Source organism: Tachysurus vachellii, chromosome 7 (genome assembly GCF_030014155.1).
Source record: "Tachysurus vachellii isolate PV-2020 chromosome 7, HZAU_Pvac_v1, whole genome shotgun sequence".
NCBI classification, from domain to species: Eukaryota; Metazoa; Chordata; class Actinopteri; order Siluriformes; family Bagridae; genus Tachysurus; species Tachysurus vachellii.
This window is the reverse complement of record NC_083466.1, coordinates 23,667,912-23,691,991: the sequence shown is the minus strand read 5'-3', so window position 1 is coordinate 23,691,991 and position 24,080 is coordinate 23,667,912. Positions and strand designations below refer to the sequence as shown.

At 38.4% G+C, this 24,080-nt stretch overlaps 1 protein-coding gene across 1 annotated transcript; it reads left to right on the top strand.

Annotated features, from left to right (window-relative positions):
- The first annotated feature begins 2,522 nt into the window (after nucleotides 1-2,522).
- LOC132848951 (desmoglein-2-like protein) lies at nucleotides 2,523-23,379 on the top strand. Its single transcript, XM_060875061.1, has 14 exons — nucleotides 2,523-2,634; nucleotides 2,997-3,122; nucleotides 7,775-7,921; nucleotides 8,487-8,628; nucleotides 10,362-10,528; nucleotides 12,088-12,237; nucleotides 13,399-13,584; nucleotides 14,368-14,633; nucleotides 16,005-16,147; nucleotides 16,980-17,198; nucleotides 17,334-17,576; nucleotides 19,020-19,138; nucleotides 20,586-20,870; nucleotides 21,406-23,379. The coding sequence occupies exons 1-14, from the start codon at nucleotides 2,584-2,586 to the stop codon at nucleotides 22,219-22,221; spliced, it is 3,060 nt and encodes a 1,019-aa protein (XP_060731044.1). The 5' UTR covers nucleotides 2,523-2,583; the 3' UTR covers nucleotides 22,222-23,379.
- Nucleotides 23,380-24,080: the final 701 nt, after the last annotated feature.

Genomic DNA, 24,080 nt, shown 5'->3' with positions numbered 1-24,080 from the left:
GTCAAGCACCATATGAAGTCTAGCATTTTCTGCCTTAGCATCAAATTCCTCCATCCCTACTTCACTCATACGTACTTTCATTAGCCCCATTAAATCTGCAGTTACTGCTGTGCAGGTATCCATCTTTCTTCTAATGTCAGTGGAAGGTACTGACTGGGATCGAATATTTTCATACAGTTCTCTTATTTGTATTTCCAGCTCTTCTACAGCGTCAAGCATGTCACATAAATCTTTGTCAGAGCATTCATCCTTGAGTTTGGTACGTGTGGTTTTAACTTGCTCTTTCCAGCTTCCATATAACTTAATGAATTTGTTCTCCTTCTGAGAAACCTCTTGTTGTTTAAGCTCCAGCATTTTTGGGGTTAATTTTCTATCCCGTGAGGACTTTCTAGGTTCTTTTTTCTTGGAAGTGCCAGAGGTTGACTCTATTGCTTTCTGATGCATTTCTGTTGTGGTCAATTCTGACTGAATGGACTCAGTTTGTCCAGTAGGCTCCTCAACTTGTGATGTCTCTCTATGAACTGACATTGTTTATGCCGTTGTACTCTTCTGTCTGTAGAGAGTAATATATTACAGCAACGTTGCACTTGAAGCTTTTGTTGTAAAGGATATTTGCAAATCGTAGTTTACGCTGGTGAATGACGCCCTCTCTTGGTGAATTAGTATACTGTCTTTAACGTTGTCAGGAGCCAACACTCCCGTCTTCTCTTAATCAGCAAACTAATGCTCCGCCCACACTCAGCGATAGTCTTCTCTTTGGATAACCGCCAATCTACTCTTTGATTTCTCTAACTTTAATCTTCTTTGGCAATGCCGGCGGTACGTTTTCACTGTAGCTGCACTGGTTCAATAAAATAATGCCCACGCATCGTACTGATGTCGTTTGAATTTATTTACACTCTCTCTTCAGACACCGTGAAAACTATAAAAAAAATATAAACATATAACATTCAAATACACATCTCACAATCATAATAAACATCCACAAACTACAATCCATTCATAATTAGTCCCAATCACGACATTACAATGCACAATGCACTTATATACAACTCATACATATACGTATATATATATATATATATATACATATATATCCTACATAACAGCACATGAACAACATTATAATATTTGACATGCTATTGACAATTACCGTGTGCGCCTTTTGAACCACATGCAGATAAATGGTAGTTATTTATAGAAGCCGTTCATATCAGCTTGTTAACGTGTCCATGTCATTGCTACGCTCTGACCCATAATTCCATAGTCCCGCGCCACACTGGCATGACGTGTACATCACGTAGTTTTAAAGAAACATGCACATACACATTCTCTGAACATTACATGTTACCTTTTTAACCTTCTGTTTAAACTTTAAAATTAACTTGTATTAATAACAAAGAACAGTTAACTGTCTTGCAGACATTTACACCATCCCTGTGTGGCAACCACATTCATTTAGGAACTTCAGTCCTAGGTACATTGATGTCCTTCAAGATATGCAAACTAATCCAAATAGTAACTCACCGGCTGGAACTTGCCCATCATGGGTGCCAAACCACTCAAAACAATTGTTCCAGACCCCCATGCCACTATCCTGGCTGCTACCACCCCTTTCAACACTGTGGCTCAGCCTGCATGCCTAGGCAGGTCCATCCTAAAATTAAGATACAAATCTGTCTGGCTTAAAGATTTTCCAGAGGAGCAGTACTAGCTACCAACTCATCACATGTTTGACTTTAACCTGATCTGAGAATTTCATGCAAGTCTCATTGACTGTCCCATGAAGTGGCTTAGTGGTTAGCACGTTCGCCTCACACCTCCAGGGTTGGGGTTTCGATTCCCGCCTCCACCTTGTGTGTGTGGAGTTTGCATGTTCTCCTCGTGCCTCGGGGGTTTCCTCCGGGTACTCCGGTTTCCTCCCCCGGTCCAAAGACATGCATGGTAGGTTGATTGGCATCTCTTGAAAATTGTCCGTAGTGAGTGAATGAGTGCATGAGCACAGGCTCCCCGTGACGCGAAGTAGTTCGGATAAGCGGTAGAAAATGAGTGAGTGAGAGAGTGAGTGATTCTTAGTGACTGTCAGGAAATAAATACGTTTATGTAGTGATGTGGTGCCTATTGCCTGATGAGCTCAATGGTGTAGTCATAAGAACAATGAAGGGTTAATTCGTGGCTTTGACTTTTCAAAAACACATCTTCGAAAAATGGAATTTCGGTGGAAATCTGACATTAAACCCAAAATGGATAGTTGAAGATATGGGGCAGGAGTGTTCCCTAAACTTTTTCAAATTTTTACATGAGTTTTCCATAAAAGAAAAGACATTGTATGTATTGTATCGTAGCAGCACGATTGAGAAACTTGCAGGATGTAGAAAGTATATTTATAAAGTATATATATATCTCTCTCTCTTACAGGGTGACTCCTTCTCTGTAGTGTCCAATGATGTGATGAAGCTGCACTCAGGCACCACCTACAGTACGCTCCGGATGCAAAGGACAGAGCTCTAGCTGCAGCACTCACAACTAACACACCAATACTTACATTCACATCTTGGGCTACTTTTGTGGACTATTGTTTTGATGACAATGTTTCTAACTTTCTGCATATTCATAACTATGTTCTCTACTACTGTAAGTATTTCATGTTATTTGTGTTTATATGTTAATGTATTTATGCATTATTTTGGTTTTGGTATTTGTTTGTTAGTTTGGTTACTTTTATCATTTCATGCTTTATAAAAAATAGTTCTAAAGGCGTTTGTTTCATTGGTTATGGATGGTTGAGAGTTTAGTATGCTTTACTTGGTTACTGATGAGAAAAGAGTAATAATTCAATAATTTAGTTCTTAGTCAGTTGATAGTCATGCCATTTTATCTTTAATTTAAATTCCAAAACTTCTGTCTGTGTTTCTAGAGAATTATGACCCCAAATTGGTATTCGGATATGATTATGAAAGTGTGATATATCGTGTGATGTATTTGTGCATGAACAGGTAACCTGGGTTGAAGCTGGTAAAACAGAGCCGCAAACTCTTCGCAGACAGAAAAGAGATTGGATCATCCCTCCAAAAACGCTGTTTGAGAACGTGGATTATACCAAAGAAGAATATATTGCCAAAGTGAGTGTTTATAAGAATTTTATAAGACCTTACCAGTATGAATAATTATAACATGCTCTCATTAAGGTCATTGAATGTCATGGAAGGTTATCGAATGTAAAATGATGTATTAAAGGGAAAATTTGAGTACTTACACATTGTTACATTGGTACTTACACAAAATTTTAAGTAATCTTTGTGACTTAAAAAAAGAAATTATATTTAAAAAAAAAAAAAGAAATTATTATAAATTCTGTATCTCTTTTTTTCAAATAGACTTTAGAGTTTGGATTTTTTTTATGTTTTTTTTTTCAAACATTTAAAGCTTTTATCAAGAATTTGGCCTTCTTTTTACGTACACAATAATCATCAGGGGTCTCATTTATAAAGCGTGCGTACGCACAAAACGGGGCTGGAAACGTGCGTACGCCAGTTTTCGCGCAAAGGTTGTGATCTATAAAAAACAAACATTCCAATAGAATTATTTCATATACAAAAAGGTCTTAGACACAAAGTTGAGGATTACTTATAGTTTTTTTTTTATATAAATAATTTACCTGTCTGCCAATTCGCGCTGGAAACGGCCGGTTGCCAAGAACCCCAGAGTGGTGAGGACTTGTATTTGGACTGGGATGGCATGGTTCCGGCGTGTTGCCCTCTCTAATACTGGACCCAATTCAACACATAGATCTAAGAGCACAGCTCTAGGGAATCTAAATCGGCTTATTAGCCAGGAAATCATCATGGTCCCTGAAAACTCGTTCTCTCCTTATTCTGCCATTGGCGTAATCCTCCAACAGTGCCATCAGGAAGCATTACATACCCGGGTCACCGGAGGATTTACGTATATGTTTCTAGCAATTAGACTGATCGTTAACACCTTGATAAAATCACAGAATTAATTTGTGGGCGAAAATTTAAGACGAAAATGTTATAGTGAACACATACTTCTTCATGACGGTTTTGTAATGAACACCGTAATAGTTAGGACCGATGATGAGTAGCGATTGTGCTTCATGACTGTATTTGCAGACTTTGACATTTTATGATATACAGTATGTGCATTAAGGAAAATATTTCGTTTTTACACTGTGTTCTGCAGTTCTCTAATAAAAGGGTATTTCATGCTATTCTGTATCACATGTAGTCACGCCGTCTCCTCCTGCGCTCCCGTTGTGGACAATGTGACTGTAAGGCAGCGCTGATTATTCATTCATTCATTCATTCATCTTCTACCGCTTATCCGAACTACTCGGGTCACGGGGAGGCGTCATCCTTATCCTCAGGCGTCATTGGGCATGAAGGCAGGATTCACCCTGGACGGAGTAGCGCTGATGATTATTGTTATTATTATTATTTAATTTTTAATACAATTTGAATTACGTTTGGATTTTACTAGATGTATATATACATCTATATAGCCTAAAACAATCGGCACAAATAACACTGTTGGATTTAATTCTCATGATAATGTGGATATAACGTATGAAATGGGGTGAAAATTAAATGTCATTAATTCTTATAATCGTTCTTCTCACATGTATTTTCTACAATCTAACTTCAGTTCACGACCTCACCATCTGTGTCGCCAATTCCCTTTGTCTCCAGAATGTGCGTACGCAGGTCTCAAAGTTTGCTTAAAGGTGCGCACATTTTCCCGTCAAGTTTGTTTTTTATAGATCACAACCTTTGCGCGATAAATGAGACCCCTGGTTATTTCTTTGTTTTGTTAGTCTTCGCACTGAGCACAGGTACAAAAGTCTAGAACTGGTCATATACTGTAGTAGTCTACTCGTTTATTTACGGTTTATTTACATTTAGTTGACTTCCTGTAAATAATAGACAAAGGACATCATGGAGGTTGAATTCAGGTTCGTCACAATACCATCATTTCGATGTTGACAATTATACCAAAGTTTAGGATTAAAATGCCAAAATTTCTATGATTTTATTTACAAAATAGTTCTAAATAGATATCATGACACTGGCCATGATACTTTGTTGGCATTTACTTTAAATGGCATCAATGAATAACTTGACATTATAGTGAAAGTCTCTGTTTGTTATGACTATACTGTATTGTATATATGAAATATTGTATATAGGAAAATCTGCCTTCAGTTTTTGCTAAAGTAATTGTTAAATGGTACCAGTGTAATGAGAAGTATAAATCGGACCATTTTATTCATAAAACATTGGATGGCTAAATTTCAAGAAGCAAATTAAATTCTTTTCAAGTACATGTGTACAACATGAGGATGAGGATGTCAGTTAAAGTAATTTTTCTCTTTAACTGCAGTTCTAAAAAAAAAAAAATGTTTACAATACTTTCAAAATAAAAGTGCACTAAGCCCTAAGTATTAACTAAGGATTGTTGTTTTACAAGTTAAGGATTTGACAAAAAACAGCTAAGGCATTTCTGATAGCAGTGCCATGTGAATGCATCACTGACTTTAACATTAGACCAAGCCAAAGATAAGATCTTCCGTGGTATAAGACCAACACAGAAATTGTTTTGTTTTGTTTCCCTTAGTCTGAACTTCTTATGAATCAAACCTTCAACACTATATACTTAGCCTGAATGAAACAGATTACATCATGGGTATCGTTATTCACGATCAACATACCTAACTATTGGAATTTCTCAAGAAACTAGTCTTCCAGAGAAGTCAGTTTCAAGGAAGTTTTTCCATTAGTCGTCTATGGTAAAGATTTAACTTAAGTGTTCTTTCGCACGAAAAGTAGAAAAAAAATGCTTACACTCGATAGTGGCTTTATTAAAGGTTAGTCACGGTGTTTGAACATCCGTTTGTTTGACAAACATTTGTTTGACAGAACAGATTGTGTAACTTGCGTCTTCTAAAACCGAAACTTTCTGTACAGTGTTTTTGTCGAATAACATGAGGACAATGGGTTATAAAGAACAACTTTTTATACATATTGCCAAAGAACTAAGATTCAAATTGGGATATATATATATATATATATATATATATATATATATATATATATATATATATATATATATAGTAACTGTATTGTTTTGAAAGTTTGTTTTCTTTTTAAAATGTTTTCTTGGACTAAAGTCAACCTGGGTTCTGTCAAAGTTGCTTATAATAGATGACTAAGATGTTTTTCAGTAAAATGAGATGTCTTGCCTCTTTTGACCATAAGTTCCTTGGGGAAAAATAATAATTTCAGGCAGGAAATGTTTGTGAATAAATGGAGTCCATGAAGCACAATTCTGTCTCTTTACTGTCAGAATGAGTCAGAAATGAGCTGTCTATTTCTGACAAAAGCACTGCAGTGCTGTTTTGGTAATGAACACTGTACTTCATAGAACCACAGTAAATAGTGAATCTCTTAGCAGATCAAACACAGTTGTAGTTTAGCTGGTACCATAAAGGACTATTACTATTTAATATGATGCTGTTTAGGACGCAGACTTTAAATTGTCGGCTACTGTTGAAATTGAATGACATTGCTCTGCTTTGAAAGGGCAGCATTAGTACAGAAAACAGACATTAATGCTAATACCGCTGGTGTTATGCATTTTGAAGCAAAATCTTTACAAAAATACTGCATTTGGTGGTTATGGAATGAATAAGATTTATTTTATAATGAATTATTGGGGCTGCTTGAGATCCAGATCAAACAGAATTTGTCACATGTGGCTAAATATATGAAATGGTCAGAGCGTTGAGGTTGTAAGTGCTGTAGCCACCATGTACTGTAAGGAATAGAAAAATGACAGGGTGTGCTGTTATATAGTCATGGGAAAAAAGAATGTTTTTCAGGGCCTAAATAACAATTGGCTGGTCCCCAACTTCTATGAACAAACAAATAACCTCAGGTTGAAAAAATTTTCAGTAGGAGTATTTGTTTGCATTTGTCTCCGTCACATCGTTTTGGAGAAAGCTCCACTCTCTTAAGTTCCCTGTGGATATTAACGCAGTCGAGGTCTGAACCTTGACTTGGTCATTCCAACGCCTTGACTTTTTTTTTTTCCTTCTTAAGCCAAACAGATGTCTATTTACCAGTGTGCTCTGGATCATTTGGTCTTGTTGCATGACCACATTTCAGCCCAGTTTAAAATCTTGGAAAGATGGCCTTAAATTGGCCTAAGAATAAGATGGCCTTAAAAGATGGCCTAAGAATATTCTGGTATAAGGTTGAGTTCATCGTTATCTTCACATCATCTTCACCCCCATGCATTACAGTTGATATGAGGTGTTTGTGGTTTGTGATCAGTTGAAAGAACTTGTTCAGTCTTGTTGTGATGTCATGAACGTAAATATTTAATGTGTTTACAGAGATCTGTAGATACTGTAAAGATTCGACCGAGATAACTTGTTATTTCCATGAAATGAAAGAACTCGATGGCGAAGAGTCTGAATTCAATGCTATTCATTTTTTATTGTGTTGTTGCTGTTAAAACTATCACCTGTTCGAATGAGCGTGTTTATCCAAATCTGTCATTTCTCATGCTGTGAAAAATTAATAAATACCCTCTGACCAATCAGAATGAAGAATTTAACAGCACTTTGCAGTAAGTCCAGTAACGAGCTAGCATAACAAGTCATCATAATGCTTTGACTGCCATTGATCTGCAACAGGTAACAGTTAAATGATACCACACTCGTGTATACAAAACTGTATGTGTTCGATTTCAGATCCGATCAGATGAAGAAACCAGGACGAATGTTAAATATTCACTAATAGGCCCTGCAGCAGACAAGAGATTATTCAGCGTAAACGAAAACAATGGCAACGTCAAGATCCATGGCATCTTGGACAGAGAGGAAGAAGCTGAATATGAAGTGAGTTTATCTTCTGCTAAACATGTTTTGTGATGATGGTTGTGACGTACTAAATAAAGTAATGCGTTTAGTTTGTTTGTTTGGTTGTTTGTTTTGTCATTTTTTCACATTTTTACAGAATTTCACATTTTCCATGTGTCTATGTTCCCTCCAGGTTCTCAATCTTTCTCATACTGTACAAAATACCTACAAAATGAATAATATAAAATAATACCAAAATAAATAACTATAATTTTATATGTTTGCAGTTGTGGTTGAATTTAAACTCTGTGTCGTATAATATTTGCTCAAATCCTCTGAAATTAAGTTTGATGTTAAGTAATTTCATATGGAATCAAACTACTACAGAACTGATAGCGCTCACATCATTTACTTCCTCCTCTTCACTAATTTGCATGAATTCCAGAGTTATTCTTTAGAAGTCACCTGCATGAGGTGTGACTGTCTTACTTTATACAATATTAGAGTCAAACACGTTGTTTAAAGCAGAGACAGATACTGATCATATTCATTATAGAACGCTCTATACAAGCAATAATTTGTGTGTGTGTGTGTTTTCTTTTAGCTTAAAGGGAGAGCTGTGCTACCAAATGGAACACTTGCTGAAAAGGACCTAGATTTAAAAATCATAGTTCTTGACCAGAATGACAATGCCCCTGAGTTTAATCTTGATATGAAGGAATCTGTGAAGGAGCTCAGTGACAAAGGTACGTTGATTTTAATTTCCTATTTATCACAGTGTTTAGTGCAACACAGGTGTGTGATCCTCACTTATCACAGGTGTGTGATCCTCACTTATCACAGGTGTGTGATCCTTACTTATCACAGGTGTGTGATCCTCACTTATCACAGGTGCGATCCTCACTTATCACAGGTGCGATCCTCACTTATCACAGGTGTGTGATCCTCACTTATCACAGGTGTGTGATCCTTACTTATCACAGGTGTGTGATCCTCACTTATCACAGGTGCGATCCTCACTTATCACAGGTGCGATCCTCACTTATCACAGGTGTGTGATCCTCACTTATCACAGGTGTGTGATCCTTACTTATCACAGGTGTGTGATCCTCACTTATCACAGGTGTGTGATCCTCACTTATCACAGGTGTGTGATCCTCACTTATCACAGGTGTGTGATCCTTACTTATCACAGGTGTGTGATCCTCACTTATCACAGGTGTGTGATCCTCACTTATCACAGGTGTGTGATCCTCACTTATCACAGGTGTGTGATCCTCACTTATCACAGGTGTGTGATCCTCACTTATCACAGGTGTGTGATCCTCACTTATCACAGGTGTGTGATCCTCACTTATCACAGGTGTGTGATCCTTACCACTCACTTTTCTCTGATCCGCCTATTCACAAAACCGGCACTAGACCACGCCCCCTCTTTCCTATCATTATTATTAATGGTGCTTGCAAAGCAACATTATTACTATTGTGCCGGACAAAACTTCGGCACGTAACTTGTCCCGCAGCTTTTGTCCTAGAGCCATGAATGATGTGTCAAATCGACCGGCTCATTGAGGAGAGGTGTGGCTCTCTGGCTGTCCCATGAATACTTCCGGTACCTTGTCCCAGAGTGGCTTTTTTCCCCATAGACTCCCATTATAAACTTTGGAGGTTTATAACTCGGCAAGCTTTCGAACGATCTACACTAAACTCGGCCAGCTCCTTTAGGGTGATACTCTGAACAAAGTTTTAAATTGGTGTACCGACTGGCCTTCCGGTTGTGCCGCAGCCCCGCCCCCAAAATATGCAAAATCAAAAAACTTTTTACAACATGGACATGTGACATATCAAAACACTCAGCACAATGAGGGGAACTTGCCACATGCAAGCACCATTCACATGTTCTTCAGGAAATGTACGTTCTAGTTATTATATATTATTGTTAGCAATATATAGAGAAACTGACAGAGCTTTGGTATAGTCGTGGCCTAATTAAGTAGTGGCCTAATGGTTAGAGAGTCTGACTCCTAACCCTAAGGCTGTGGGTTCGAGTCTCGGGCTGGCCACGACTGAGGTGCCCTTGAGCAAGGCACCGAACCCCCCCAACTGCTCCCCGGGCACCGCAGCATAAATGGCTGCCCACTGCTCCGGGTGTGTGTTCACGGTGTGCAATTTGGATGGGTTAAAAGAGAACTTTCTGAGTATGGGTCACCGTTCTTAGACGTATGTCACGTCACTTTCATATTTTAATGTCCACTCGTCTACACATAAGAATCATAAGGAGTAAGGATGATCTGTGATATGTCAGGAAAATAATTTACTTTCATTTATATATATTTTATTATTTATATATATATATCATTTCTTCCAGCTCAATTATACACAATTTTATCTTCTTTGTGGAAAGGGGAATATGCTCCAGAATATTGTCCACTGAATAAATTTCATCTGTGTGAACTTAATTGTTAATAATTTCTCCTAGGCACCATGGTATTTACAGCTACGGCTACGGATAAGGACCAGGATGGCTCTCCATATTCAAAAATTGCCTACAAAATTATACATCAGGATCCGGAAGAAGAGACGATGTTCGAGATCAGCCGTACGTCTGGTGAAATCAAAGTCAGGATGAACACTCTGGACCGAGAGGTGAGAGCATCAGTCACAAAAGGACAAGCATCACAGTCACTTCTGTAAGTTTTTCATCAGCGTCAGTCAAAGTGAGACAAACGTGTAAAGTGCAGACGTAAAACGAGACAATATTCAGTTGGATCACTTTAGAATCTAAATTTCATTCAGGTTTCAAACATTCAAAATTCAGAGCCCGTTCTTGACAGAAGCAGCTAGATTTTCATTACACAATTTCTTAGCTCCGTGGCTTCACCAGTTCTTTTCTATACAAACATTTTTATAGTCTGACCATAGAACCCTGTTCCAGCAGTGATCTCCAGGTACATATGTTTGTACTTAGTTTTAGTTTGTAGCTTTTGGTGCATCTTCCATATAGGCTTTTTTGGTGGTGATTAATTGTAGGTTTAGACAATTAGTGACCTCAAATGATTACCATCTTCTGGGATTTTTTTATATAATGACATTTCTGAGATTTTGTGACGATCATGTTTTCATCTAAAACTGAAAATATCCAGTGTTCATTATTCATATTGTCACACAACCATTAGAAAAGCTTTAGACATTTTTGTCTCATTCATCTGGAGTAATTTATGCTTTCCTACAAAGAGTTTTTGTATCCCTTAAAAATGTGTGTATCTATTTATGTCATGAGAGTCTAAGGAGGATACATGAGTGGACAAGTTATTTATAAAGTACAAACCAAAAAAAGTCCCAACCATGAATACAAGGCAAAAACAAATGCTCTGGGTGAGGTGTTGAAACAAACACACACACACACACACGCACAAGAAAAACAAACAAAGCACACACCAACCAACCACCTAAACAAAACACACGCACACACAAATGCACACACACGTGCACTCACTCACTCTCTCACTCACTCACTCAATCATACACAGTCACTCACACACACTCACTCACTTACTCAGTCAGACACACTCACTCACTCACACACACTCACTCACTCACACACACACTCACTCACACTCACTCACTCACTCACTCACTTACACACTAACTCGCTCACTCACTCACTCACACACTCACTCACTCACTCTCTCACTCACTCACTCAATCATACACACTCACTCACACACACTCACTCACTTACTCAGTCAGACACACTCACTCACTCACTCACACACACACTCACTCACAGTCACTCACTCACACACACCCACTCATTTAGTTACACTCACTCACTCACACTCACTCACTCACTCACTCACTCACTTACACACTAACTCGCTCACTCACTCACTCACACACTAACTCGCTCACTCACTCACTCACACACTCACTCACTCACTCACACTCACTCACTCACACACTAACACACACTCACTCACTCACACTCACTCACTCAGTCGCACACACACTCATTCACACACACTCACACTCACTCGCTTACACACACACTCACTCACTTCCTCACGGCTGTATGAGCCATTCTACTGATCTATTGATATTTTACTGAGTACTTCTTTAATACAAGAAAGAATTCAAAACAATCATCGTTAAGTTGTTAGGATTTATGTGATCATGTTATTTTCATCTTCTCTTTTCTAATTAAGAAACAAGAAACGTACAAATTGATAATCACAGCTACAGATATGGACGGGGAAGACAATGATCCCAACAACACACCAAGTACAGGAACAGGAACTGTGACCATCAGCATACTTGATGTCAATGACAATATCCCTACATTGGAGAACAAATATGTGAGTGTTTTTCTATGGATTAATTTGTTATTAGAAATTCCTAAAGTCTCAAATAAATGAAGTTACATGTAGGTAAGTCTCATTGTGAAAAGCAAAAATTGAACACCTGAATACGCAAACGCTCAATAAGTTCAAATTATTTATTATTTAATTATTTATTATGGGCAGTGGTGACTCAAGATGTTAAGGTTTTGGGATGTTGGAAGAGTTCAATCCCCAGTACTGCCAAGCTGCCACTGTTGGGCCCTTGAGCGAGGCTCCAGTGGTGCTGTATCATGGCTGACCCAGTGCTCTTGCCACAACCTCCAAAAAGCTGGGATATGTCAAGAAATAATTTCACTGTTCAATGTATATGGGTGTGTGTGTGTGAGTGAATGAGAGTGTGTGTGCCCTGCGATGGGTTGGCACTCTGTCCAGGGAGTATCCTGCCTTGATGCCCGATGACACCTGAGTAAGCGGTAGAAAATGAATGAATGAATGAAAGAATGTATATGGGACAAAATAAAAGCTTCTATTTTATTGAGATGGCTGAAGGATGGTGAAGGATGGTGAAGTTTACCTTTTATTGGTGCAGACTATTTAAGTGAAAATTTGATGCGTTGTGATGCTTGAACAATAAAGTTTAAATTCAGAATATAAAATTTATTTTTACATTTTTTTTTTTTTATATGGGACTGGTCTACAATCAAGGGGGGCACGGTGGCTTAGTGGTTAGCACGTTCGCCTCTCACCTCCAGGGTCGGGGTTCGATTCCCGCCTCCACCTTGTGTGTGTGGAGTTTGCATGTTCTCCCCGTGCCTCGGGGGTTTCCTCCGGGTACTCCGGTTTCCTCCCTCAGTCCAAAGACATGCATGGTAGGTTGATTGGCATCTCTGGAAAATTGCCCGTAGTGTGTGATTGCGTGAGTGAATGAGAGTGTGTGTGTGCCCTGCGATGGGTTGGCACTCCGTCCAGGGTGTATCCTGCCTTGATGCCCGATGACGCCTGAGATAGGCACAGGCTCCCCGTGACCCGAGGTAGTTCGGATAAGCGGTAGAAAATGAATGAATGAATGAATGGTCTACAATCAGCAACAAACAAACAACCAAACCAGAGTATAAAAATCTGACAAATGGCTGAACGCTTCTTCTTGTTCTTCTTATATGTGTGTGGTGTGTTCAGTACGAAGGTAACGTGGAGGAGAATCTCAAGAATAAGGAAGTGATCCGGATTAAAACCATAGACAAGGACCAGGAGTACACTGAGAACTGGGAAGCCGTGTACACCATCATTTCAGGAAATGAGGCCAGTTACTTCAACATCACCACAGACCCCAAAACTAATGAGGGCATCCTGATGGTCATTAAAGTAAGAAAGCTCATTTTCAACGTCACAACTAATGAACAATATGATCGTCCTGGAAGCCTTTATTTAACCCAACAGTCTTGAATGAATCTGTCTCTTAAAATAGTTGAGGTCTTTATTGTGTATGTTAAAGACTAAATGTTTGCATAAATAACTCAATAATGGTGGCTTAAGATGTCTGGGTTAAGATTGTACATTTAAAGAAATTACAGACCTCTTGTATATTCTTCATGAGCTCCACTGTGGATCTTGTGCTTTTTGTGTTGTCATTTCACATAAATTAGCCAAAACCTCCCATTTTTTAGTTGATTAGCACTTTCGCATGCTAATGAAAAGTTGTATAGAAAGTAGCAAAATGTCCAAAGCTAACACTTGCAATGTTTTTAAGGGAGGATTTTGGATGTCTAAAAGATTATTCCAATCCCCTTTTATATGACTGGGGCTAAAAGAACATGCTGCGATTCATCAAGAATTAAAAACCTGCACCTAAACTTTAAAAATAAACTATTGCATTATGATTTTTGGTTTACAACCAAAACCTAAACTCCAAAAATGTGTGGAAATATGATGCACAGAGGTTAAGTCCAGAATAATACATCGTATATAAGTAATGCATCGCTTTTATTTTATAATGATCATGCTTTAAACTGGGTACAAATTGTAACACAAAAATTACTCATATTCTTAGCCAACACCAATAGCATTTAATTATGTTCTACTGTTTCTACATAAACACTTCTTTTCTTTTATTATCTGAATTCTTTAATATTGTTTTATCTCTTAAAGGACCTGAACTATGAGGAGTTTACTGAGATCAGTCTGAAAGTGGTGGTCAACAACAAGGCACCTTATCATAAGTCAGTGGTGAATGACAAGATTGTAGAATACCCCATAAAAATAAAAGTCCTGAACGTACGTGAAGGCCATCATTTCAACCCTCATATCAAAGTCGTCAGTGTCAGTGAAGACACAAAACTCACTGATCTGACGAAGGTCATCACCACCTTCAAAGCCACAGACACTGATACGTCGTTGCCCGCCACTAACGTCAGGTGAGAAATAAAAAATATAGAAAAACTTTTACTTTCCCTCTCACAGAAATGAAGCCAGTGGTGGATTTGACCAATGAACATATAGCATTAGTTGCAGGAACATAATCAATTTATTTATGAACTGTAGTGGTTCAATGGTAAACCTGTTAAGAGCTCTGGGTTTGGTCAGAAATTGGGATTTAAATTTCATTAGGAAACGGTACATACTGTAATGGCCTTAGCTTACTTATACTAAAGTGGCAAATGAGAAGAATAGAATTCATTCATATTTTAATAGGTGAGAGAAGAGAATTAGTAAATTTTGCATATTATAGTGGTTTACATATAAAATAAATTATTAAAATAACTTTGGCAGGTGGGGGGCACGGTGGCTTAGTGGTTAGCACGTTCGCCTCACACCTGCAGGGTCGGGGTTCGATTCCCACCTCCGCCTTGTGTGTGTGGAGTTTGCATGTTCTCCCCGTCCCGTGCCTCGGGGTTTCCTCCGGGTACTCTGGTTTCCTCCCCTGGTCCAAAGACATGCATGGTAGGTTGATTGGCATCTCTGGAAAATTGTCCCTAGTGTGTGATTGCGTGAGTGAATGAGAGTGTGTGTGTGCCCTGCGATGGGTTGGCACTCTGTCCAGGGTGTATCCTGCCTTGATGCCCAATGACGCCTGAGATAGGCACAGGCTCCCCGTGACCCGAGGTCGTTCGGATAAGCGGTAGAAGATGAATGAATGAACTTTGGCAAGGTTATTCTCTTATTCTTGAAGCACATAAGCCTACACCGGGTTACGTAGGTTATGTAACCCAGTTGCCTTTCGAGGGAACTTGACGGTGTGTCAGGGCTGACACTATGGATGGGATGTCTAGGGGAAGTTCCTTCCACCACTTCAGTGGCAGAACAATAAAGAGTCTTGATGCATACTTAACTCTTACCCTGAGAGATGATGGGACCAAATGAGTAGTGCTAGCAGATCTGAATCTGAGAGAGTGTGGTAGACAACATAGAAGATCTGAGAGAGCATGGTACAACACTTGGAAGATCTGAAAGAGTAGGGTACAACACTTGGAAGATCTGAGAGAGTGTGGTAGAAAACATAGAAGATCTGAGACAGTGTGGTACACCACTTAGAAGATCTGAGGGGGTGTGGTAGAAAACTTAGATCTGAGGGAGCATGGTACCACCCTCCCAGATCTCAGAAACTGTAGTACAACATTTGAGTGTGACTGTTATTGGAAATGCTGTAGTTTATAGGTGTTATTCCTATTTATTTATTGCCCTCACTGAATTTAAACACATTGTTCAAAAACATACTGAATCTTTGTTTAATGTTATGGCTGAAAATATTAGGTCTAAAAATTGATAGCATTGTTTTATTGTTGTAGGTATTTGAAACACGATGATGTTGGCCATTGGGTAAGCATTGATGAGCAAACAGGTGACATCAAACTCATCAATTATCCAGACTACGAGTTTAAGGAATTGAAAAATGGAAGATACAACGTCAAAATTATAGCAATCACTAATGGTAAGTTAACCAGGATCAGAGTAGCCACATAGCTGGTCTTTCAGTACTTTGTATAACATGTTGAAAATGTATTAAAGAATGACAAGGTCACACTTTATATTTATTTATATACATATTTCTCTCTTTGTGTACATGTAATGTTTCCACAGAAAGAGTTAGATCCTTCTTTTACTAATGTTATAATAGACAAAAACAGCTACTTCCCTTGCTTCCATTGGAGATTCAGAAACAGTCTAGAATAATAAGTTGTTTTTTGTTTTTGTTTTTTTATCAATAAATCTAGCGATCAATCCTGATGCTTGATTCAAGTCATGTGTGAGAAGTCAAAATAATGGTGAAACCTCTCAGTATTCCAACATGGAGAAGATTACGCATTGCTGTTTTGTATACTATATAAATACGGCCTTATTTTCTTTATCTAACAGTATACAGTACCTACTGTATACGTAGAATTTATGTGCGTGTTTACATTAAACATGAGCGCATGTCTTTCTGATGGTCAACGAAACTGAACAGAAGCAGATTCTGCAATTTATCAATGAAAGTTTTAAATCAAAACTAAAACTGAAATCTATACTAAAAAACACTCGGCATGTTTATGCATCAGTTGTTTCTCAGTTGAAACGGGATTAATGCTCAAAATATATCCGATTTGTGGAGGTGGAGTTCTGTTTTTTTTATTTGGGTGTTTTTCAAATATGGAGTGCGACGTTATAGTCTCATTGTATAATAAATGAATACATGAATTACATTAAAAAGTCATGTATATGTGTATCACTTATAAAATAATATATTAATCTCAAATATACTAATGTCTCAAAATTTTCCTTAGATTTTCCATTCAAAACTGCGACAGGAACTCTTGTGATTCAGGTGGAGAATATCAACGACAACTCTCCGATTCTGGCCAACTCATTCGATACTATGTGTTACGGCAGCAAAGAAGTGTACGTCACCGCCAAAGATGGGGATCATTCCCCCTACGCAGAACCTTTTATTTTCACACTGGTTACCAAGGACACAGAGAAATGGAGCTTAGATTATCACAATGGTTAGGTTTATAACTCTTTCGCTGTGGTTTAACATTAATGCTTTAACACTTACATAAATGTAAATGCTCAATTTATAACCTTGTACTTGTTTCTCTTTTTTTTGTATCTCATGACTAAATTTATTCCTTTTACAGCAACAACACACATTTTGCGCAGCAAGGAGGAAAACCTGTGGCCGGGACTATACACAGTAAATCTGGTTGTCAAAGACAATGGAGGAAAGTTCTCTGAGGTTCAAAAGCTTCAGTTAACTGTGTGCACATGCAGGGAAAATACAAACAAACCAGCATGCCAATCTGCGAGACAGAGCCGCAAGGGTACTGTACTGGGAGCAGGCGGTGCTCTGACACTTCTGATAGGCATCCTGCTTCTCGTGGGTAAGTACCATCACCTCAGCACTTTTTATATTCTCTACTGTTCTACTCATTTTGAATATCGGATTAAAATAATGCACTGAGCCTAAGTAACGAAACCAGGGTTAGACATCAAAATACAAATATGCATGATAAATCTTTGCGACAAAACAATCAGAGGTGGTTAGCGTGTATATAGACAAACTAATCAAGACCAACATGTCCTCTTCATGCCCTTTAGCATTACAGCCACTAAGTATTCCATCCATACTGTACCTTTGTGTTTTTAGTTGCCACCTTGGGTTTTTACAATAGACCTATATGCCTGAACTCTTCCCACTCTTTTTGCAACACTCCTCCTTCGGGTGGTCCACTTCCTTATGTTTCTCCTTCACCTCTCTTGGTGTCCATGTGTACACAGTTCCTCCTCTCCTGTCCTGTGTCCTGTATACATCCATTATCTGACTAAAAGATTCCCAAGATCCTTCTCAGCCACTTCCTGTGGAACACATTTTAGAAACATGAAGTACTACATTGCCATTGACGAGTTTCATCCTGGTGCTGTATTTTGCTGATGTCTTCAGATCAATCATAGTGATAGCTGCCTCTTTCAATGCTACTGTCTTTTCCAAGCCCTGCATAGTTGAATTTTCTGAACTGAAGCACAATATCATTGGCGTAGGAAAAGTCTTTTACTAGTGCATTTCCATCAGATTCCCTTCTTTGTGATGTGGGTATTCTTCACAGTCCAATCAACTGCAAAGAAGAAGATGAACCCAGACACCTTTGTTTTAAACCATTCTTTATCTTGAACCATTCTGATGTTCTACCACTGTGAGATGTCCTTTCTTTGTCATCTTAAAAATGAGGGTCTCTTCTCTTAATTTCCCAGTCCAGTGTTCATCAACTGGGATTCTGCACATCACATATTCACAGCTCTGAATCTACTGGACAAATAAAGATGACTTTGCTGTTTGGAAACAGCCTTCAGCTACTACTTAACTGTTCAACTACTTAACTGCTAGTAGAATTTAGTACTATTTAGAAGTAACATTAAGTAAGAAAGTTAACTCCTAAAAGGCAAAACAATTGATATCTCAGTAATTTTATTTTCTGAATTATTTAACAAAAGTCAAAATATATCTTAAAAGCCAATATTTCAAGAGTGACAACAAGAGTTTTTTTTTTTTTTTTTTTTTTTTTACGTTTGCACTGAAAACATTTGTGTAATTGGAATGAGCTAAGAAAAGCATCCAAAAATGATTATAATGATGAGTTCAACTGAATTAAGGAAAGTGATGATGATTTGTTTATGATCCAATGCATTTTCAATTGATTGGACAGTTAAATATTACTGAAGTAGTAACCCGACTGTGAAAGCGAGTTATAAGCAAGTAAGAGAAGGGCAAAGATTGACTGTTTTCTCTGTCAGGTTTGAGCTGTGATCAATGTTAAATGTCTTTGCAGCGATTCCACTGCTTTTGCTAGTGTGTGAGTGTGGAACTAGACCTGTTATCCATGCATTCCCCTTCAATGCAGAACAGCAGCTCATCAAATATAACACTGAAGGCCAAGGAGAAGATAAGGTAGTGTGTGTTATGATTCATATTAGAGTCTAAGCTCTCAAGGGAGCAGCTGTTTGATAGCACATGTTGTAGCTATGCAGAGCCGATCGGCCCTATACGCTCATTACGCAAGTTGCGTAGGGCCCCGCAAATTACGGAAGGCCCCTCCACCTGCCTCATTTTACAGCACGTGATAAAGTTTACTGTGTAGATGTAGAAGAGCAAATAACAGTAAAGTTAAGTTGATGTGATTCTGTCTCTAGTCTCTATCTGACTAGCTAAATTAGCTGTGCAGTGCTGCCAGTGCAAGAGTGAATGTGTGGCAAATGGTTTACATGGCTCACGGGTCAGGTAGGAGGGCCCCTTAGCAGAATTTTGCTTAGGGCCCCAGGGAGCTCAGGATCGGCTCTGTACAGTAGATATGCAACAAAAATGAAGTATGTATATCCTGAACAAGCAAGAGGAGTTTCTTTGAAGGTTAGGTTGATTATTCTTTTGCCTTCAGTCATTAATATTAAGTAAGCTTTTTATCCTGGTCAGGGTTGCAGTGGATCCAAATATCTATAACATTAATATTGTTACCGTTTAAAATTAATAGATTATTTTCAAGCTTTAAAAATGACTTTTATTACATAGAAATAAATCGAGTGACATCTTGAACCCACTGAAATACATGAAATTGGCCAACTGTTGGCTTTTCTCCATTTTCTACAATTCTGATACATTTTCTTTATATATATAAAACCTTAACCCTAACCATAGCTCAGGATTGAACCAAGGACCCTGAAACAACTTAGCAGTCAAATACAATTTGAAATTGTAAGGGTGTAAACAATGAATAGGCAGCCAAACAAGATAACTGGATCACAAGGAAAACAAATACAATCAAGCTACATAACAATAGGAAACCAATATGGTGTGTAAAGAAATGCATTACAATACAAAACATTAATTGGCTGCTTAAAACTGAGATTTTGTCTATTGAATTCACTGGAAGAAGTGCATACAGTCACTAGTGCAGCCACTTTCTGCTGCTTTTTTGTGATGGTAAATAAGTGATATTGCTCAGAATGTTTGAGGCTGCATTTGACAACCGTTTGATATTCTAAGCTAACTTTAGCACTGCTCACATGGGACCTAGATCAAAAAAGGTAACCAAATTCAGGGCAAGATATTTGCATAGAGGATTATAGGTAATTCAGAGTTGGTCTTGACAGCACTATGAAAGTCGGGCAAAAAAATGCTGAGTGATGTAACTTGCCTCATGGTTAATATATTTTGTATCTCAGCAATGCCAAGGGGGAAGTAAGTGGAAGTCCAGAAGAGCATAACACCCCTCGCTTTAGGAAGACCTGACTTTGTTTAGAATATAGATAAATAATATAGATATATAAACTTTTGTGAAGAGTTTGTGAAATCCTACCAAGATGACATGCTAAAATGCAGTCTTCTATCTCCATATCATCAGGAACTAGCACTGTTGCCTCAGATGCACGTGACTGGAGAAGGTGGCAGCAGCGGCAAACAGGAAGCTGAATGGGGAGCTGGATGGGGAGCTGGATGGGGAGCACATGAACACTGGAGCAAATATGGATGGGAATCTGAAGAGGAATACATAAACTGGTGTCTTAAACATGCTTACAATGTTAATTATAACGCAACTGGAAACAATGGACAGTCTAAATTTTTTACAGCGAGCACCCTGGATTCCATGGCTCTGTCCGAGGCCTTCTTAAGAGAGTACTATTCAATGGTTAGTAAGTTTCTCATGGAGAACAGAACCATAAGTATGTCAGCATGTCATAAGTTTATTAATCTCACAGGGTCAGAAGTCATCTCAAAGTAGGAAAAACTATCTTCACCTCTGCCCTACCTCTTCTCACCACAATTCAGTACCAGACTTATGAAAGACTTGCAAAGACGTGAGAGTTTGTTTCCCCCGCAATGCATTAAAAATATTTCATTTCAACTTCATGTGAAATGATTTAAGTGGAATAGTAGCTTTTACATAAACACACACACTGTAAATGCACGTGTTTTTAAAGTAATTAAGCAAGGCTGTGATTTACATCTAGAATATTTTCTCCAAATTTTAACCTCCTGAAATATTCTTTCTGCATCCTGTCATTTAACAGAAGCCTAAAAAGTTTCATTTGGTCTAATTGGTTTAGTTATGCATCTGTCAATTCTTTAGCTGGACTGGGCTGATCTTATTCTGAGTCTAACTGTTGTTAACTGCTGGGTGAATAATATGAATTAACAGTGTTGTGCACTGTGTGTTGTTACAGAAATCGTGCGAAATTACGGACCAGGAAGCCGATATGAACCAGCTGCTGGTGTATGACAACGAAGACCTCAGCTCAGTCACAAGCTCCTTAAATGAAAACTACATCATTGAAGACAAAGATTTAGATTTCCTCAATGACCTCGGGCCTAAGTTCAAAATGCTTGCTGAGATATGCCTTGGCTCGGCCATGGAACCCGAGGTCAGCTCCTCTCCCACGCCTGACATAACCGTCTCCTCTAGTTCACAAGTGGGCGTCAATGTGAAAGGTGCTGTTGATGTTCTTCACAATGAAGCTACCTCTGTCTCTGCATCCAGCTCCTCCTCCACCACCCAAACCACCACTAAATATTATGCAGAGAATGTTAGCAGTGGAGGCGCTACATCAGCAGCAACTGTGGGCCAAACTCTGTTCATCCAGCAGCCACCTGTCTACCTTTCCTCTACACACATGTACGTAGCGGAGCAACAGCGTCAGCCTGCTCTTTTTCTAGCTTCTGGTCAAATCCTGGGTGTTCAGGAACAGAACGTGGTGCTGGTAGAAAAAGGGGCTACCAACATGGCCATCGCAGACCAGAACACCCTTCCAGGCCTTCATCTGCAGCACGCAAACACCAGAGTTCTGGTGGATCCAGGAATTGGAGGCACACTGGTGCGTGGTTTCTCAGGCCGCTCTGAGCCTCAGGGCACTGTTTCTGGTGCCTTTTGTGTTGTGGAGAGCCAACGAGTAGAGAGCACAGAGCCTGCACATGTCATGCAGAGCTCCTCCCACTCCAGCATCAGAAAGAGTCAGCATATACAGATCGAAGATAAAGTATAGGGAGCTTGGCTTAAGGAAATGCGTCAGAATTCCCAAGTGTCCTTTCACTTTTGCAACAAGATGTGAATCTATTTGATGTCCCAAATGGTGGAACTTACCAAGAGGTGCGAGAGGAACGGGTTTTCAGTTGCAGAGAAAGGTTACCAATCAAGCTCCACCTCTTAATGAAACTACAAACACACTCACATATTCTAAATGCACACCCTTATCTTTGTAAATTGAGCCATTAGTTCTGAAGAATAGGTCACCAGCCTGATTTACCAGAAGGGCAAGTTTGCAAAAAAAATGAAGGAGGAAGACTTTTTTTTAAAGCTTGACATTAATTCATAGTAATAGACATTAGTAGTCAAGTAATTGACTCCCTTTTACTGTATGTAGCTTCTTAATTAAAATATTACTCATATAAATCCGTCATGCTACTGTATCTGGATGTTTGTCTTTGGTTTTAGCTGCATTAGTTGTTTTAATCATTTGTCGATTCTATATCCATTTATAATGTTTTGCTATTCGCATAAATTAGTGCTGCTACGTAAAGCTAAAAAATGTCCTGCTGATCGCTATCAAAATGTATCGGCGTGTTTTTGTAGTTGCTCCATTAATCGTTGGTAGTATTAGAAGGTTTTTTTGCAACAGATGGGTTTCTCTTCAGGTATATCAGCTGATGTTCTTTGTTTTCTCTGTTTATTTCTAAGCCAATAATGGAAATAGAGTGCACTGCATTTCCCTCATATTACTGGATCTTTATTACAAAAGCTTTCCACTGATAAAGAATAATGGCACACACACACACACACACATACACACACACAAAGATTTGATTATTTATGACAACACCGTAGTGCCACCTGCCGGAATAAAACACTGGCATGAAAATGATTGCGTGGGTGATAGACACACCCAAACTGCACAATGATTGTGTGCTCTTGACACGACAACTGAGTGAATTTGTGTTGAAAGGCTGATGTAAAACAAAATGTGAAACCTGTATTTTGTATGTTTGTATATTTGTGTGTTGAGGAAATGTTCACCGGTGGTTTAAAACCCATGCTGCCCAGCTGTGCGTGTTGTCCCAGACCACAACCCTAATCTCTTTATCTTAACACCATACACTGTAGACTTTCTAGTTTCATACTTTTTGCAGTATGTGTATGTGCTGATTGTGTGATTATTGTTATTATTATTATTATTATTATTATTATTATTATTATTATTATTATTATTATTATTATTATTATTATTATTATTATTGTTGTTGTTGTTGTTGTTGTTGTTATTATTATTATTATTATTGTTATTGTTATTGTTATTATTATTGTATGACCGAAGTTGCCTTACCCTATAATCATGGCTTCTTAACAGTCATTTTAATAAATGATGATGAAAGGTATGAAGAAGGTGTGTGATGCTGAGAGATTTACAACATGTATGTTGACTATCATAAGTATAGAGTAATTTATAGAAATATATAGCAGAAGTTACAAAGGGCTGGGGTTCATTTTAACCAGAAAACTGTATTTATTGCCTAATTGTGTCTTGTGATGTGTTCTGTCCGACTGTAACTAAGATTAGTGCAGTGCTTTTGACTAAAAGTGTGGCTAGTACCACTCTCATCCATTCCCAAAAGATTTCTGACTAATCCCAAACCACACTTTAGGGCCGTTTGACTAAACCTACCCACTCTGGAAGGAAATGTGTCCACTCTTGAAGCACCTCTGATCAATTGTACCGATTCCTGAAGGACTCCTGATCTATTCTACCCTGTTCCTCACTGAGAAATGTTAGTTTCTGTTCCTTACTGTTGTTGTAGCAGCAACGCCTTCCATAAAGCTTAAGCAATGTCTCCTGACAAAAAAACATAT

Coding starts and splice junctions, on each gene's coding strand:
- LOC132848951 (XM_060875061.1), top strand. CDS start 2,584: ATGACAATGTTTCTAACTTTCTGCATATTCATAACTATGTTCTCTACT. Junction 10,529..12,087: donor TGAACACTCTGGACCGAGAG/GTGAGAGCATCA, acceptor TTTCTAATTAAG/AAACAAGAAACGTACAAATT. Junction 12,238..13,398: donor CTACATTGGAGAACAAATAT/GTGAGTGTTTTT, acceptor TGGTGTGTTCAG/TACGAAGGTAACGTGGAGGA.